Source organism: Tyto alba, unplaced genomic scaffold (assembly GCF_018691265.1).
Source record: "Tyto alba isolate M040663 unplaced genomic scaffold, T.alba_DEE_v4.0 Super-Scaffold_6, whole genome shotgun sequence".
NCBI classification, from domain to species: Eukaryota; Metazoa; Chordata; class Aves; order Strigiformes; family Tytonidae; genus Tyto; species Tyto alba.
The window spans coordinates 53,368,906-53,385,215 of record NW_024881327.1 but is presented as its reverse complement, the minus strand read 5'-3'; the positions used below and the strand labels follow the sequence as shown (position 1 = coordinate 53,385,215).

Sequence of the window (16,310 nt, the reverse complement as noted above, 5' to 3'; positions counted from 1 at the left end):
GAGAGGAGCCCACGCTGGAGCAGGTTTGCTGGCAGGACTGGTGAGCCTGGGGGGGACCCACACTGGGACAGTTCATGAAGAGCTGCAGCCCGTGGGAAAGACTCAGGTTGGAGAAGTCCGTGGAGGACTGTCTCCCGTGGGAGGGACCCCACGCTGGAGCAGGGGAGGAGTGTGAGGAGTCCTCCCCCTGGGGAGGAAGGAGCAGCAGGAACAATGGGTGATGGACTGACTGCAACCCCCATTCTCCATCCCCCTGCGCTGCTGGAGGGGAGGAGGGAGAGAAACTGGGAGCAAAGCTGAGCCTGGGTGTCCTGGGTTGAGTGAGTGGTGGAGTTTTTTGGTGGCAGGGGAGGGGGCTATCGGGGCGGCCCCCTGTGAGAAGCTTCTCGAAGCTCCCCCAGCTCCACGTCAGCTCCACTTCTGTTTGGGAAATTGAGCCCATCAGCTGCACCTCTGCGATAACGTATTTAAGAAGGGACGTGGTGACGGGCAGTGGGACTGGTGAGGAGGAGTTGCTGCAGCTGCGTGAACACCAAGGTCAGTGGAGGAACGGAGGAAGAAAGGAGGGGGGAGGTGTGCCAGAGCAGAGACCCCCCTGTATCCTGTGGGGAGACGGCAGGGCGGCCCCCCCTGCCACCCATGGAGATCTACGGTGGAGCAGACACTGATTTATGGCCTGTGGCTTCTACCTGATCAAGGTGCTGTGCCTGAAGAAGGCCGGGGTCTCATGGGAAAAGGCAGCCCCACTGCTGTAATTCAGTGCTGGGAGGATTGCAGCATGTGGGGGAGTCCCACGCCGGAGCAGCTCGGGAAGGGCTGCAGCCGTGGGAGGGAATCCAGTCGGAGGAAGTTAGTGACCCATGACGGAGCAGTGTGGGGAACGCTGCGGCCCGTGGGAGGGACTCGCGTCGGAGAAAGTTTGTGGAGGACTGTCTCCTGTGAGAGGGGGACCACGATGGAGCAGGAGGAACAAGTTCCGGACACTCCCCTCACCGAAGATGAAGGAAGTGGCAGCGCTGACTGCACCCCCCATTCCCTGCCCCTGCGCCACTGGGGGAGGAGGTAGAGATATCGGGAGCAGAGCTGAGCCCGGGAAGAAGGGAGGGGTGGGGGGAAGGTGTTCTCAAGATGTGGCAATGCTTCCCACTGTCCTACTCTGTTATGTGTTGTTAGTGTCTGTAATAAATGTATGTTCTTTTTTTCTTCCCCTAATGAGTCTGCCTTTTGCCCGTGACTATAAAGGGGAATTTTCTCCCCATCCCAGTCCTATCTTGAACCCCAAGCCTGGCTCTCTGTCCCTTCTCATTGCCGGAGGGGAAGGGAGAGAGAGCTGCTGCATTGTGGTTGGCTGACAACCAGGCCTAATTCATGACACTGGGAAGGAAGGGAAAGAGGGGGGAAGGTGTTTTAAAGATTTTATTTTATTTATTCTTATCCTACTTTGATTTGATTGGTAATAAACGAAACTAATTTCCCCACGTTGAGTCTGTTTTGCCTGTGACGGTAAGTGGTGAGTGATCTCTCCCTGTCCTTATCTCAACCCAGGGGCCTTTTGTTATATTCTCTCCCCTGCCCAGCTGAGGAGGGGCGACAGAGCAGCTTTAGTGGGCACCTGGTGTCCAGCCAGGGTCAACCCACCACACTCCCGTTTGTTTTTTGGCCATCTGCACCTTGATGCATGCCTGGAGGTCTCCTAATGACTTTCTGAACTAAGTTGGCTCAGAACTAGGTGTGTTTTATAGCTGCAGGTAGGTGTTGTAATCTATCTTTACCTAATTTAATCTTGCTGGGCAGAGGGGGCAACAGGGGGAGAGACACACGGGTTTGTTCTTCTGCTTATCATTCTTTTTTCATGGTTGACACTTGCCCCAGGGTTGTTATTTTTGGAGAGTTGATGCTCGTGTTTATAGCGAGGGCTCCTAGAGCTGCAGGCACAGGTTTTGAGGTATGTAACTCTAAATAAGAATGACATTTAAAGTAGGTTACATGCTATACCCGAGTGTGCACAGAGAGGAAATATGAGTAGATTGACTTCAGACACTTGAAGTGAAAAATCCCCCGTGGGAGTATCATTAAAGTTCTCAGCACCTCCAGGTAATTATATTCTGACATAAATTGTTTGGACCCCGATTCAAGGTAACTCTAATCTGGACCTCATTAAGATGGATAAAAGAGGAATTAATCACTGAGCTGGAAGCTGGATTTTCCCTGGAGGCGTGTGATCATGACCTGCCTGCTTAAATCTGGGGAAAGGTGGGACAGTTTCAGCTAACGACGTGTGTGTGCACACAGATACGTAGAGTGGCTCAGGAGGGTCCGAGGGGCACAGCTGGTAAAAGTTAACAGCAAAGCTGACTGGAAAGGAAAAGGATGCGGAGGGGAAGATGGCAGTGGGAACTGAGAGGCGTTTCACTCGTCAGTCATTTTTGTTTGCCTAACCAAAATCCTTCTGCAAAACATAAGGGGAAATACAGTCTTTGTGAGCCTGGTGGGTCTGCAGACATAATTTCACTGCGTGAGCTGGGTCACGCTGTGCTTCTCTTTCCCTTATCCATCCAAGTGCATGGCCCAGTATGGAGTAGCCAGAACATGTGTCAGAAGAGAAAGATCTAGGGATCTGTACTTCTTAAATTATTTTCTAGCACCACAGGCAGCAGTTCAGCCTACATCTACCGTTGCAAGTTCTTCTCTTAGTTCAAAGTAGTCCCTGCAGTTTGTTCTTTGGGGGAATCTTCCCAAATGTCAGTATGGTTCCATCAAGTTTAGTGCGAAATGTGGATTATGATACATTATCTACATTAACTAATTTCCAGACTCAATAAAGGTTCAAATCTACTTGAACTTTTGCCTTAAGTCAAATTTAAATCACCAGACCTGAAGAAAGCAGACCGTGTTCCCCCACTACCTTTTGTGTAGCATCCAGAAATCACCCACAGTTCTTGTTCTTCATTATTGCAAGCAGAATCCCTCTTTCAAGCATCAATCCAATGCAGGCATGGAGAAGTATTTCCACTGTGTATCTTCTAGCTCATCCGAGTATGAAAATCAAGCTTGCTTTCAGTAAGACAGCATTTGTGGTGCCTTACAGGCAGCATGTGTCAGAGTTTAAGATCAGAGTTGCCTGTGCTTTCTGCTCAGCAATTAGGTGCTTTGGCTACAGACCTGCTTCCTTCCCTGTTCCCTCTCTTTGTTTCAAGCCTTTAGTGCTCTTAAGTATATATCTACATGTAATCCTTGATAATGAAGACTTGGAAAATATTTTAAAGACATAAATGATAAATTACAGCATTTCTTTACTTCCTTTCCTCTGTCCAAGCACAGAGTCTCTCTGCAAGGAGGTCTTATTTGCTTTAATATACATTTATTTAAAAAAAAAACCAAACAAACTTGCTACTATCTTGAAGCTGTTGGCTCCAGTTTGGGCTTTTTTTGGTTGTTGTTTTTTTTTTTTTTTTTTTTTTGGTGGTTGTTGTTGTTATCCTCTCAAGAGAAAGAAACTATGTGGTTTTCCAAGTTCTTGAATAAATGTCAAATAAAACATTCCAAACAATTATTCAAGCTGGTAATAAGCAGTGAGACATCCTTCCTGTAGAGAAGCTGAACAATGGTTTCCTCTGACAGAAGCAAAGTATTAGGAGCCTTCCATATGTTGGTGCTGATTTAAATGGCAGCAAAATCTCTGAGTGGGATAGGAGGCCTCAGCAAGTATCTGGATATCCTGCGGGATGAAAAGTTCTGCAGGCAACACGCGGCCCCCCCCCCCCCCCCCCCCCCCCCCCCCCCCCCCCCCCGACGTGCCACAAAGTTCTGGGAGTTTTCTCGGTGTCTCCTCAACATCACCCAATTTTGAGAGCATTTGCTTCCTTCCCTGGCTTTTTTTTTTTTAACCATTTCCAGCAGTTCCGTGGCTTACCCCGAGCACCCCAGGGAGGCGGGTGAGCCCCTTTCCACCTCAAACGCCAGGATGACCTCCAGGGAGGAGCAGTGCCGGCTGAACTTGGCCGCCAGCTTGACCTGCGTCCCCACGGCCCCGGTGAGCACATCCCCTTCCCAGATCGCGTCCGGGTTCTGCTGCAGCGTCGTCTTCTCCTGCCCGAGGACGACGGCTTGGTAGGCTTTTGGCACCTTGACCCTGAACCGGACCCAGCTCTGCTCTTGGAGCATCCCCGTGCGTGGCTCTAGCAGTACGCAGCCTCTCCTCCACGGGCTGTACACCCTGGGGAAGGGAGGCCAGCGGGGATCGGAGAAGCAGCGTATCACGTAGTCACAAATATGGACAAAGTCCTTGTGGTCCTTGCTTCTCCCAAAAAGCCCCACTTTGTAGACACCTGGCTCGGGGAGCACAACACACACGCTGACTTTAGTCCTCAGGTGGGTGACCAGGACGTACCTCTCCAAGGGGTACTTGGCGTTGATGACTTTGTCCTTACTCAAGCTGGCAGTCAGCTCGACGTTGGCGGGCGCGTGGAAGGTGATGTTGCACTTCCCCACCCGGGTGGTGATGATGGGGGCAGAGTGGCTGGGGTTGGAGAGGCCGTGGCTGCTGGCGCTGATCCCACTCCCGCAGTGCAAGCTCAGTCCCGAGGGGAAGAGTTCGTTCTGGTTGACAGGCCTCAAACAATGAACGAGGAAATTGGCCACGTTCCTGAACGTGATGCCTCCTAAATCTTTCACGAACACGGAGAGCCGGTAGTAACCCTGGAAAGGGCAGAGCACGTGGCAACTGAGCTTCTCCTCCTCTGCTTGAGCAGCCAGACATTTCTTGCTCAGAGCAGTGTCTAAATCTTTATTAACCAGCTCGTACATGGCAAGCAAGGGTCGGGATATCTGGAGAGTCAAGATCAAAGTTCCCTTCGGAGCCACAAGCAACTCCCCTTTGTGGCTGCTCTCCTTGATGCCAAAATCTTTCACTTTTTGGTGAAGGCCCCAGAAATGAAAAGGGTTTTCAGGCATTTTCTCTCCGTTGTGTGGCTCCAGGCATTGGATCTGATAGGAGCACACCCAGTTGTAAGGGTCCTGAGAGTCAGCGTGGCGGGCGAAGATCATGAGGTCAAACAAGCCCTTGGTTGGGGGAGTCACCTTGATGGTCATGTTGTTCTCAGACACCATCATCATCGCGTGAACTGCGCCTACGTCCTCTCCATTTGTGGTGCCCTGGAGTCTGGAGAGCTGGTAGGTGAACTCTGTTGGGCGGGTGCTCCCCAGCATCACTGACACCTCCCCATGGGCTGTAGAAGGGTGAACAAAACACCTTTTACAACCCCTCCATCAACAGTGTAACATGTTCGCTTTTGCAGTGCTGAATCAAATCAACTGCACAGGAGACAGGGACCTGATTCTCCTCTTTCTGTCTCTACTTGCTGAAGGACCTTAGCAAGACTCTTTTTCACCTTTTAAAGTTTTTCTTCCCTTGCTGAAAAAGAAATGATGATACCACTACATCTGGAGATGAAGGGAACGGGTAAAAATAGTTATCCTTTGGGCTCTGAGACACCCAAATCTAAGCAAATGGTGTCCCATACAGGCTAATTCTTGGATGGCTTCTTCAGCTGGAGTCATTCCTCTAAGCTGCGGGTCTTATACTGTGGTGTCAAACCAACAAAGCAGCTGGGAGGATCAAAATATCTCAGCCTGGCTGGTAGGAGATCCCACATCACTGACGCATTTTAGGAATGAATGTGATTTTTCTCATTACTATTAAAATGTTTTATCTAAATTTTGGCCTCACCAAATCAGAAAAATCCGTAAGATTCAGGCTTGGAGTTTGTGCTAACCAGGGGGGAAGGGAGAGGAGGAGGTCCAAAGGAGAGATGCGTCGGTACAGGTACCTGCTGGTGGTACCATGGTTGGTGGGTAAGTGCTGGGGCTCTTTCCCAATCACTTTGTTCCTTGGGTGTGTGGTGGCTCAGGGCCACCACACACCGCCCACTGCCTCCCCAGCAGCAAACCAACCCGCTCCCCCAGGCAGAGCAGAGTAGGCGCCTTGAAACCCAACGCGAACCCACCTTCACACCCAGAAAGGGAACACCTCCAGGGGAGGTCACCGTGGAGGGGAATCGTGGGGGTGGATTCCGTTTCACTCCCACCCTCCCCGTGCCCCCACCTTGCTGCTCGTAAGCCCATACCGCGGGGCGAGCGAGCGCTCCCCGGTGCAGCCAGCCCTCCCGGGGGGGATTTCCATCTGCTCCCCGGGCAGAAGGGGCGGTTGGTTGATTTTGCAATGGAGACAAGGCAAGGTTTCGCAAGCCCTGAAGCCTTGGCCCTGGAGAAGATGGGACTGCTTAACCAGCAGACAGCAGGCTGCTTTCAGCACGTGGTGAGCTACATCATCCCATGTGAAGCCACAGGTACTGGGGCAGCCTGACTAGAAAACCCTGGCTTTATGGTATTTTCTACCTTTTTTTTTTTTTTTTTTTTTCTCCAGGTGTAGATGAAGGCATGAGAAAAAGGGCCACGGGGAAGAAGATTTTGAGTCCTTTTGCCCTTGAAGGGTCCCAGAGTGCTTCCCAGAGCCTGGCACTGGCACACAGACGTACTGAGATGCGTGTTTAAACCCACCATCCTCAAGGTCTGTGAAAATTAAGCCTGCCCTTCGTTACCCAGGGGTCCCTAAGTGCCCAAGGATGGCTTGTCTCCTGTCCGGAGTGCGGCTGCTCTGCGTCGTCCCATCCTCACCACATTTTTGCCGGCGAGAGGGGAGTACTGAGCAATGGCACGGCGGGAGCCCACGGCTGGTATCGGCACCCGCGCTGTGCACAATGTTCATTTGTTTTGGGTGCTAACACAGAATGACAAAAGACTCCAGATTCATGCTGAAAAAATTGTCTCTTGCTAATTATTAGATTATGAAACGTGTTTCATAATCTAATGAATAATGAGGGGGGGGGGGAAACGGCTTTTTTTTTTTTTTTTTTTTTGTTTGAATTTGGATATTTTCATTGTTTGCCCCACAGTTTTTATTGGTAGGTTGAAACGGAGATGTGAAAAGAATGGGAAGGCTGGGTTTTATTTGTGCCTTGCCTGTTAAAGCTGTGACTTGGCTCACACAGTAAGTGCAAACAATTCTCTCCTGGCAAATGTTCAGTGGAGACATTACTGATGACAGACTTTATTAACTGCAGGTTTGCTTGTTATTAAATTCTCTCTATGCTAGTTTCCGAAGCTGCTGGCCTGGCCGGCTGCATCGTATTAGGATCTTTAGGAAGAAAGAAAAGAACAGAACATTGTATGTAGCGGAGCCAGCGATGATGAGATAGGGAAGCCAGCAACGTATTTCGCTTTGGGAAGGAGACCCAAGGAGATAATTAATGGCTACGTTTAAAACAAACATTTGTTTGTTTTATTGAGTTAATTCAAGCCATGCGCTAGAGATTCCTGGTTTCCAGGGAGGCCAGGTGAAGCTAGGGATGTGTTCCCATGTCAGCACGCTCAGTGCTGCAGGAGGTCAATGTATGTTGCATTAATTGTTTGGGGGGGAAAACCACCATTAAAGTACAGGCATGTTTCTAATTTCTCAAAGCCTTGTTTCAAAGGTTTCCCTTCCCCTCTCCCACCCTAGCTATTGTATCTGCAGCATGCCACCAATGACTGCCTTTCTATACAAAAAAAAAAAAAAAAAAAGTCTTAATTCCATAGGACTGAATGCCCTTCACTGCCATAGTTACCAACCCTGACAGCCTGGGCAATGTTGGCAATTAAAAGGGTTGGGTTTTCAGAGGATGGATGCCAGGTATTTCCTGAAAATCAGGTCCCTTTGCAAGGTGTCCCACCTTCAGTGCCCATCAGATAGTGATTTGTGGGAGGAATCTTGGCTGAAAGCTTTTAAGCGTTTTAAGCAGATGGGAGCTGCTCAAGTATGATAGGACAGGGATTGATTCGCAGTAGCCAAAGAGGGAAAATAGGCTGATTTTGCACCAAAGATCTCCAGCATTTTTGCACTGAGATTGCCTTAGATGCTTAAGCGTACCCTGTAAGGTGATGGCTTACTTCCACCAATGTAGATCAATATAACCATAAATTTGCATCAACAAAAGCAGACCTCTGTTTTGGTTCACAATCTGGGTTTGCAATTTGGTGTTTTAAGCACATTCCTGATATGAGGCTGGCTGTTGAGACTAATTGCAGTAGTTAAAGTGTTCAGGTTAGGTCCGGGAATACAGTTCTTTCCCTCCACAAGATGAGAAAGTCACAAGAGGGGAAAAAAAGTTGAGCTATTTTTCCTGTTCTAATGGAAAGATCTCCTTTCCTCTCAGTTTTGGAGGGAAAAAGAAAACTCTGCCTGTAGCCCATGTCATCCAGGGAGTTTTGTGGCTGAGGGACAGGAGTTCCTCCAGCCAAGGGCGTGATGTAGGGAGTGATGTAGCTGGGATGGGCCAGGCAGGTCTGCTTCCTAACATCTCTCCCCGGATCTGTTTTGACTCGTGGTAGCCAGTGGCCAGTGAGGATACAAAGCCCTGAGCTGCTTCTGGGCTTCATCGCTGTCTCTTGGCTATCAAAAACTGGGGGAGGGAGGGTAGAGAATAATGAAATACTTATTTTTCCTCATTCTTCCCTTTGGGCTTTTGTACCACCACTAATGGTTTTTGGTAGGAGTCTGTGTTTTGCAATTTATCGCTTTGGCACACAGATGAAAGGACTGGTTGGACTACTGATCTCCTGTTTTTCCCCCGAGACTGCAAATGTTGTGTTGTTTGGTTTTATGCCTCGGAACCTCCCTGGTGGCCTGGACCTGAAAGGGGTTTTTCCAAGTCTTCAAAGATCTCGTGGTGCTTCTCCACCACAGAACCTCAGAGAGTGCTGGGGAGGGGACTTTTCCTGCCCCTCCTCAAGGTCACACAGTACCTGCCTGGCAAAGTCCCCATAATGCTGCATAAAAGGCAGCATCAACCTTTCAGCTGTCCCAAATTTAATTTGATTTGCACAGGCCGCTCACCGCTCAAAAGCTGTGTGATAGCCCATCTCAGCAAAGCCCCAGCATCCTAAAAATACTGGAAGAGTTTGATTTCTGGATAAATAATAACCTCTCTCAGTCAAAAGCTTTCCGGTGTGCCTTGTCTGTTCTACATTCATTTTTCTGTAAGCCTGGCAGCTCCCCTCAACCTGAGATTGCTCTATCTCCTAGCTCGCTGTCTTGATAAAATAAATTGCAGGAAAAATCCATATACTCTTGGGACCATCCAGGGGAATGAATGGACGAAGGCTGTCCAGGTAAAAAGACTGTGTTGTATCCAACCTGAAAAATCATCATAAAACTACAATCAAGGAAAACTAATTCCACCCCCCACCCCGCTTTCATTTTCAGAAAATGGGACATGAAAGTTTCAGGCCATCTTTGGTCTGGGAGTCTCCCTCCTCAGCTTATGAACACAATGAGGATTGTGTCTTAGGTATCTTGAACCTGTTTTGCTACTGTTGGTGAATTTAGATAGGAAAAACCAGACATAAAAGGGCTTAAGTGATTTGGCTCAATTAACTAAAATTTATGAATCCTGATTCCCAGTTTACTAATCACAGTATCACACAGTATCTGTGATTTCAGAAATTGGTTAAATATGTGCCTCTGCTCTACTAGATGTACATGTGCATAAAAATAGACAGATGGGCCATAACTGAAGGAGAAATGTTTTCCTCAACCCAAACGTATTCTTTAAAAGCAAGTGGGCTTTATATTACTAGAATTTAGCTCCTGCTTTGAATTTACCTGTTTTGAGGAGGGAAGTGTTTGGAGAAAGGAGGGAGAGCTGAAGTCTGAAAAACTCTGAAGTTTTAAATACTCTCTGCTCAAAGTCTTCCCGCAAGACAGGGGGCTGCAGAAGCTGCCATTGGGGGTCCTCTGGCCAGTGGGTCTCAATGAAGTGCTCAGGGTCAGTAAGGAAGAAAAAATCATCATACCTGCAAGGTGAGAGCAGAAGACACTGTTCAAGGAGCAAGAAAACCCTCAGCATCCCGAGCGGTCAGGAGGCACGGCTGTTCAGGAAGGGAGCTTCCTCCACGCCAACTTCAGTAAGGGAGGACCGAGCTCTCGTTTGGCACTTAATTTTCTGCTGCCCTTATTTTCTTTCTATTTTTCCCATAGAGATGCCCAAAGCTGAAATTGCACTTCTGAGCCCTGCACTTCTGAGTCCTCTTCCAGCAACCAGTTAAGGTGACCCTATGAGCTGCAGAGGAGATAATTTTATTGAGTGATTCCTCTACCAAGGCTTGTTACTTGAAGATATATTTCAGTATGACATCTGGTCTTGGTTTAAGGCTCTTCCAAGAATTTACATATGACTTAAGAAAACAAACAAACAAACAAACAAACGCATCTTTGTTCCAATTTGAATGTGCCTAACTTAACTTTCCAAACATCACTCCTGCTTAGGTGTTTGCTCAGGGGGTCGACCTGTAGATGTATGCTCAGCCCTGTATTGGGGTCATCCTGTGAAACCCTCTTGCATCAGTTGACCTGAAGGTTTTGAGGACACTGTGTTGGACCCACAAGAAGCTATCATTTCTGCCTGTTGCTCTAGGTGATGTTTGATTCTCTTTCTTCTCTTTTCCCCATGCTCAGCTAAAAACAACCCACTCTCACTGGTGTTTTAAACTGTTCTCAGCAAGATAATTACCTATTAGAAATTCCACAATTATTTCATTATACATTATTCAAGAAAAAAAAATGCAATCCCATAATACAGTTAATGGAAATTATTAAGTTGTACAAATATCTTTCATGAGAGTCGTTATTTGCTTAGCATGGGCTGAGAAATCTCAAGTAATTACATATGGAGCCACATAAGAGCAAAGTTGCTGTGAAAATGAGGATTTGTTACTGCGTAAGTGGCACTCATTGCAGATTAAAAACAAGTTACAGGGGGAAGTTGTCATCTGAAAAGCTACTGCCCCAGCTCAGGGAATAAAGCACTTAACATAGACGTTCACAGATGGAGAGTTCACGTTTGCATGAGGTCCCTGAGCACCCACCGTAGTTGAGGATGAGCAAAATATCTCTGTGGACCCTCTGCAAGTAGCCTCTGGGGGTATACCTGAAAATAGGGGCTCAAGGGCTGGTGAAGCCAGACTTTAAGGAGTATATCGGAAGGGTTAGGATGGCCATTCTGGGGTGTAACCAACGTCAGGTTGAGCCTTGTCCATTTATTTGTGTTGGGGGCCCGTGTCTGCAGTGATGGCAGGGGAAGAGGTGTCTTACCTGGGCACGAACAACCTGCTCTCTGTATCCACGGTCCCCGCGCCCCAGCAAGCATCCAGGAGGCACCACTGTCCTTCCAGCTCCACTGCATTCCACGTGTGGCTGCTCTTCTGCTGCCGACACCGTCGGCCTCTGTGGGAGCCCGGGCTCCGGCCAAACCCCGAGACCTCCACGCAGGTCAAACCTGCCTCCCTGTCCAGGGAAGAGCCATCAGGAGAGATGACCAACTGCACACCAAACACTGCTTTGTGCTTGCTTTCTTGGAGAGCAACCCAACCTGTGTGGTAAGTACAACCTCCTTCTTCTTAAAGTCAGGGCCCCTCTCGTGCAAGCTGGTGGCCAAAGTCACCTTTTATCCAGTCCCCGGCTTTCCCCACAGCTACTCCCAACCCCCATCTCTCATATCTCTGGTTCCGATTAATCTGTCAAATCAATCTCCTCCATAAAAGTAGAGGAGGAGGGAGGCAGCTGCTGTGTCTGGGAACGTAGTGGGTAAATGATGCTGGTTATGTGGCAATCCCCGTGTCAGATGTAAGTCCCCACCTCAGATCTTCAAGGAGGCAGGAGAAGAAAGCCCAAAGTGGGTTTTACCTGCACATTTCCTGGCATAAATGGGCATAACCAGAACACACAGCTCTTCCCGTTTGCAGGACCTGCTCTGGCATGTGGATCTTCTGAGACAGCCCTAAGAAGCCATCCACATCATATTCTAGGAAAGGGAGAATACCACGCAGTTTCAGGCCAACATATGGGCTTATTCCTTCTCCTGCCCAACCCTATTTCTCTGCCAACCCACCCGGGAAGCCATGACAGCTCTTCTATCCATCATTATTCAGGAGTCTGACAATTCCCCATATGAGCCAAGAACTGCCAAAGCCTTGGGGGAGTTGGGTTCCCAGTGCATGTAAACAGCCATTGCGCCATTCAAGTGAGGTACAGTGACAATGATATTGTCTCGCACACATGGATGTAGTAGGGTAAAGCAGCACAAAGCAACTGCATTGTGCTGGGATTCCTGTGTCCCCAGATGACTGCTGCCAGGCATAGCTCAGCCTCATCGAATTTGCATTATCAGGGAAACAGCCTCCGATGTGTTGAAGCTGAGTGCACTGGAGGCAAGATGGGCTTTAACTGGTGTCTCTGGGGGTCTGGCACCCAAGTGCCATTGAAGTACGTGTCATTTCCAGGATGGAGGGTCCTGTGGTGGGAACAAGTTCCTACTCCAGGCACTTTCTTGAAATCAGGAGGGCGACATCTCAGTTCATGACCGCAATACAAACGCTGTGGAGGTTCTATTCTGCAGGGCATGAAGAGCCCAAATCCAGGAGGTGGCATATCAAAAAAGGGCTTTTTACATCTTCGAAACAGTGGGGCCAGACTTACCGATGTTGTGGCAGAGCCAGAACCATATTGCCCTCATCATCTCCAGTTTGCTCTGGGATTTGGCAGTGATCAGAGGAACGATGGCCTGGATGGACAACCCGGCGTGCCCGGACTTCAACTGTAATGGAGAGGATGGGTGAGTTCAAGGGAATCTGGGTGTCACCACTGCATAGGTGGGTGACCGCTCCACGCGGCAGGCTCAGTGGAAAGAACCACAAAACCCCCAGAGATGCATTTCACACACACACACACACACACACACACACACACACAAAGTTAAAATGCAGAAATACTGTTCGGGGTAGAACTGAGCATTTTCCCCATTTTTCTAGACACGTTTTTACAAAAGCCTGAGGGCTGGAGTTGCAAGCCGGAGGCAACAAAGGTGGCATTTCTCATTTCTTTGGAGCAGCTGGTTGGGCCACACAGTGTCATTGCTCTGGTGCCCTCTCTGCACAGTCCAATGTGTCCTCTGTCCCAGAAGGTTCCATCCTAGAGGTGGGTCTCTCCAGTGGTGCTACTCTGCAACACTTAACTAGGGACAGCAATTCCCAGCCCCGCACCAAATAACGTCTCAGTCTATTTATGCAGAAGAGGACAGGGCTTCTGACTCAGATACTCTTCCTGAGGCAGTGAAACCTCACTCAAACTCATGCGCCAAAATGAGTGAAAAGAAGATTTTTGCCCCTACCGCTAAAATTTCGCTAACTTTTTAATCCATACCTGACCCCAAAGAAAGCCTTTCTGCCCCTTTTCTCCCATTCACATATTCACATTTCTGGGCTCTTCCCTTCTTTGTGATAGCAGGAACATTTTTAGCAGCAGGCTTTTCTTTCACTGGGTTAAATTTAGTCCAGCTCATTTTTTCAATGTCCTGCCCCTGCTATTCTGCCGCTCTTATTCCGTTCCTTAGTGACTTTCCCTCCCCAACCATCTGTAGGATAGTTTAACATAAATGGAATTTTCTTTCCTTTCACTTGTGGGAAATGTTGCTTTTGTAATGGCCAACGATTTACCTTGGGACACAGGTTTAAAAATGATAGTGCAGCCAGGAGAGCACCTATGTCAAAATGAAGCTGCTCCTGCTGGTGCCTTACATTTCTGTCATGAGGTTGTTATTAGTGTGCAGCTGCTAAGCAAACAAATAATATGAATTATTCCCAAGGAAAAAAAATAACACTCAGCTGTTAGTTACCTGTTTCCCTGTTGGCTCATCTTGGTGAAAATTCAGTCCAAGGCCATGCTATTCTTTGTTTTAGTCAGAGATGGTAAAAGGTAGGTCCTAGACTGAGAGTTGCAATGATCCCGAGTAATCCTGGTCCTGACTGTGCCCGAGGACCCTGAAGAAATTGCTCAGAGCATCTTGTGTTGCAGTAGCTGCTGACTCCACCAGAGTGTTTGGAGTTGAAGGATGGAGCTGTTTTCTCCAAAACCACCCAGGCAATGACCCTGCCAAGACTTTTTCGCATGGTTAAGACAGATGCATGCAAGCAGCCTGCAGGCTACTCCTAAATGGCCAGAGAACAGGCTTGGCTTTGTGCCGGCGCTGCCTGGGGCTTCTCCCATCAACCACCTTCTCCCTGGGGACTGGCAGCGGGGCTTGGTGCGCGGGGAGAGGGGAACAATCCCGTATCCCCACCCACACAAGCAGCAGGCATCATCAGAGGTACAACAGCCTACTCATAGGTGGTCAGTAACCTGCTCCACTGCTGCTCTTGCCACCAATAATTCACAGCTAAGAGGATGAGATGAATCGCACCGGGTTTTAGTACAGCTGGCACTTTGAATAAACAGGGAAACATGTTCCCATGACTCCCCGCTGCCTTGGAGGTATTTTTGGTTGTTTATTACCCTCTGTTTTCCTATCTGCCAACTCCCCCTCTCTTCTCTTTTTAGTAGACTAGGTAGGCTCTGAAATCCTCAAGCATCCTTCTTCTCAAGGGAGATTAGCCTCGGGCTAGGTACAAATTACAGGTTTCAACAATAATGGAGAGCACAATTATGCCTGGTGCCTCTTCGCTCTCGCTCGCAAGTTGATGTGTAAGCTGCAAATGCTGCATTGGCTCTGCATTCGCTGCTTAGGTAAATTGTGCTGACCCTCGGGGAGAGATTATACCGACAGCATGTGGTTCAGGTAACAGGAAGGAATTACAAAGTTCAGCACTCCCCTCCTGGGCTCCCGAGTACCCAGAAAGTGGGAGCATCTTATAACAGCAGGCAGCCTGAAAAGAGGACACAACTGATGCCTTTTGCTTGAGAATAAGCAGGACTTGGGCTGCCACAGGTATGAAGGGGTTGGTGGATGTGGCCAGAACATGGGGTTATTGCTGGCTCCATGTGTTTTTTGGCTCACCAGCTCCCAGGCTACCTAAACTCAGCTTGTGTTGTCTTGGGGCATCCTGTGATCCGAATCTCTTTCTGTTATCCTCACACCCTTCCTAGAAGGGTTTCTAGGATCCCTCTAGCCCACTGCAATCCCGTTTGGGACCCTGAAACAATCCTGCCCCATGATGAAACCAGCCCTTCTTCCCAGTTTTGCATGCTGAGCTGCAGCAAGCGCTGCGTATTGCAGCTACACACCAGTGCTGTCTGGAAACAGGCAACGCTGGGCCCTGGGTGGGCAGCAGATCTTCAGAGGTAGCACAGAGATTTTTGGCCATGGCTGGGACAAACTCACAGCCCAGGGCCGTGTGAGACCTCCTGGTTTTGCTGTCAGGCACCACCTTGTCACTGCTGTCATCAGAGCATATGGTGAAAAGTTGAATGTTAGGATGTGGATCTGCTGGTGGCACCATCCGTGTTCCTCCTGAAGGACACCAGGACCTACCTGCTGGCTCACTTGTAGGACGTGGGTGTCTATGTGGCTGAAAACCTGCAAGTCAGAGAAGAGATCTCTCCTGGTCTTCCTCTGGGGAATTTTAGCCTGCTTCTCTTCTTCCAAGCTGCTAAGCCCTTCCTCGGGAAGGAGGGCTGGAGAGCAGCTTCCCGCAGTCACGGACGACTTCTGCAGTAGCTTTTGGGAGGTAGTTGTTTTGCTGCTGTTATTAACTTTGTTGGCCCAAAACATGAAAACCGTCTTGAAGGGAGAATCTTTGGGCTCTTCTCCTACTTTTTGAGTAGCTGAGACTTTCTTTGGCACCTTCTCCTTGTTCCTGTTCGCGTCGGTGACTTGGTGAGGGAGCTTCTCTGAGGTCTTGCAGCTGATCCCTTCAGAAACGTGTCCCAGGGGAAAGTTGCCATTACAGACATCTGACAGCTGAGCTGCCCTCCAGCCAAGCATGATGTTTTCTGCCCGGGATGGCATCACGTTTTCTCCATGGGTCCTGGAATGGGCCTGTCTTGATGTGCTCTGGGTGCTTTGCTTGTCATGGTGGTTGCCACTCCTGGAGCAACGGGAGGGAGTCGTCTCGTTTGCTTTGATAGTCTGGGATTTGGATGACTTGCCTCGGTCGTAGCTGGTCTTCATCCGTGTGGTGGGTAAGGGGGTGAAGAAGCCACAGAGTTCTGTGGATGGAAAGACAGATGATTTTTTTTCAAAAGAAGAATGTGCTCGGCACCAATTACTTCAGAGCCTGCCTGTCTATATGGTTAATTACAGCAAATCAGGATTTGGCCAGCTGGGTTTAGCCAAAAGCACTGATTTTTTACTAATTCCAGAAATAAGGTGGGATGGCAGTGCCACAGAGAAGCCCTTGGCCTGTTTCCAAGTGCAAATAGGTTTTTTTTGTTGTTGTTGTTG

At 48.9% G+C, this 16,310-nt stretch overlaps 1 protein-coding gene across 1 annotated transcript; it reads right to left on the bottom strand.

Annotated features, from left to right (window-relative positions):
* Nucleotides 1–3,794: 3,794 nt before the first annotated feature.
* LOC122154887 (kyphoscoliosis peptidase-like) lies at nucleotides 3,795–15,875 on the bottom strand. The gene is made up of 6 exons (XM_042807918.1): nucleotides 15,399–15,875; nucleotides 12,572–12,689; nucleotides 11,780–11,897; nucleotides 11,189–11,380; nucleotides 9,701–9,891; nucleotides 3,795–5,228 (listed from the first exon to the last, which is right to left on the bottom strand). Exons 1-6 carry the CDS (start codon nucleotides 15,873–15,875, stop codon nucleotides 3,910–3,912), a joined length of 2,415 nt encoding a protein of 804 aa, XP_042663852.1. The 3' UTR covers nucleotides 3,795–3,909.
* Between the last annotated feature and the right edge of the window lie 435 nt (nucleotides 15,876–16,310).

Bases quoted from the DNA above. Each gene is read 5' to 3' on its own strand.
- LOC122154887 (XM_042807918.1), bottom strand. From the start codon at position 15,875: ATGCCATCCCGGGCAGAAAACATCATGCTTGGCTGGAGGGCAGCTCAG. The intron at 9,892-11,188 runs GTAAGACACCTC...CTCACCTTGCAG, and splicing joins AGCAGGTTGTTCGTGCCCAG to GTATGATGATTTTTTCTTCC. The intron at 5,229-9,700 runs GTAAATTCAAAG...ACCCTTCTACAG, and splicing joins CACTTCCCTCCTCAAAACAG to CCCATGGGGAGGTGTCAGTG.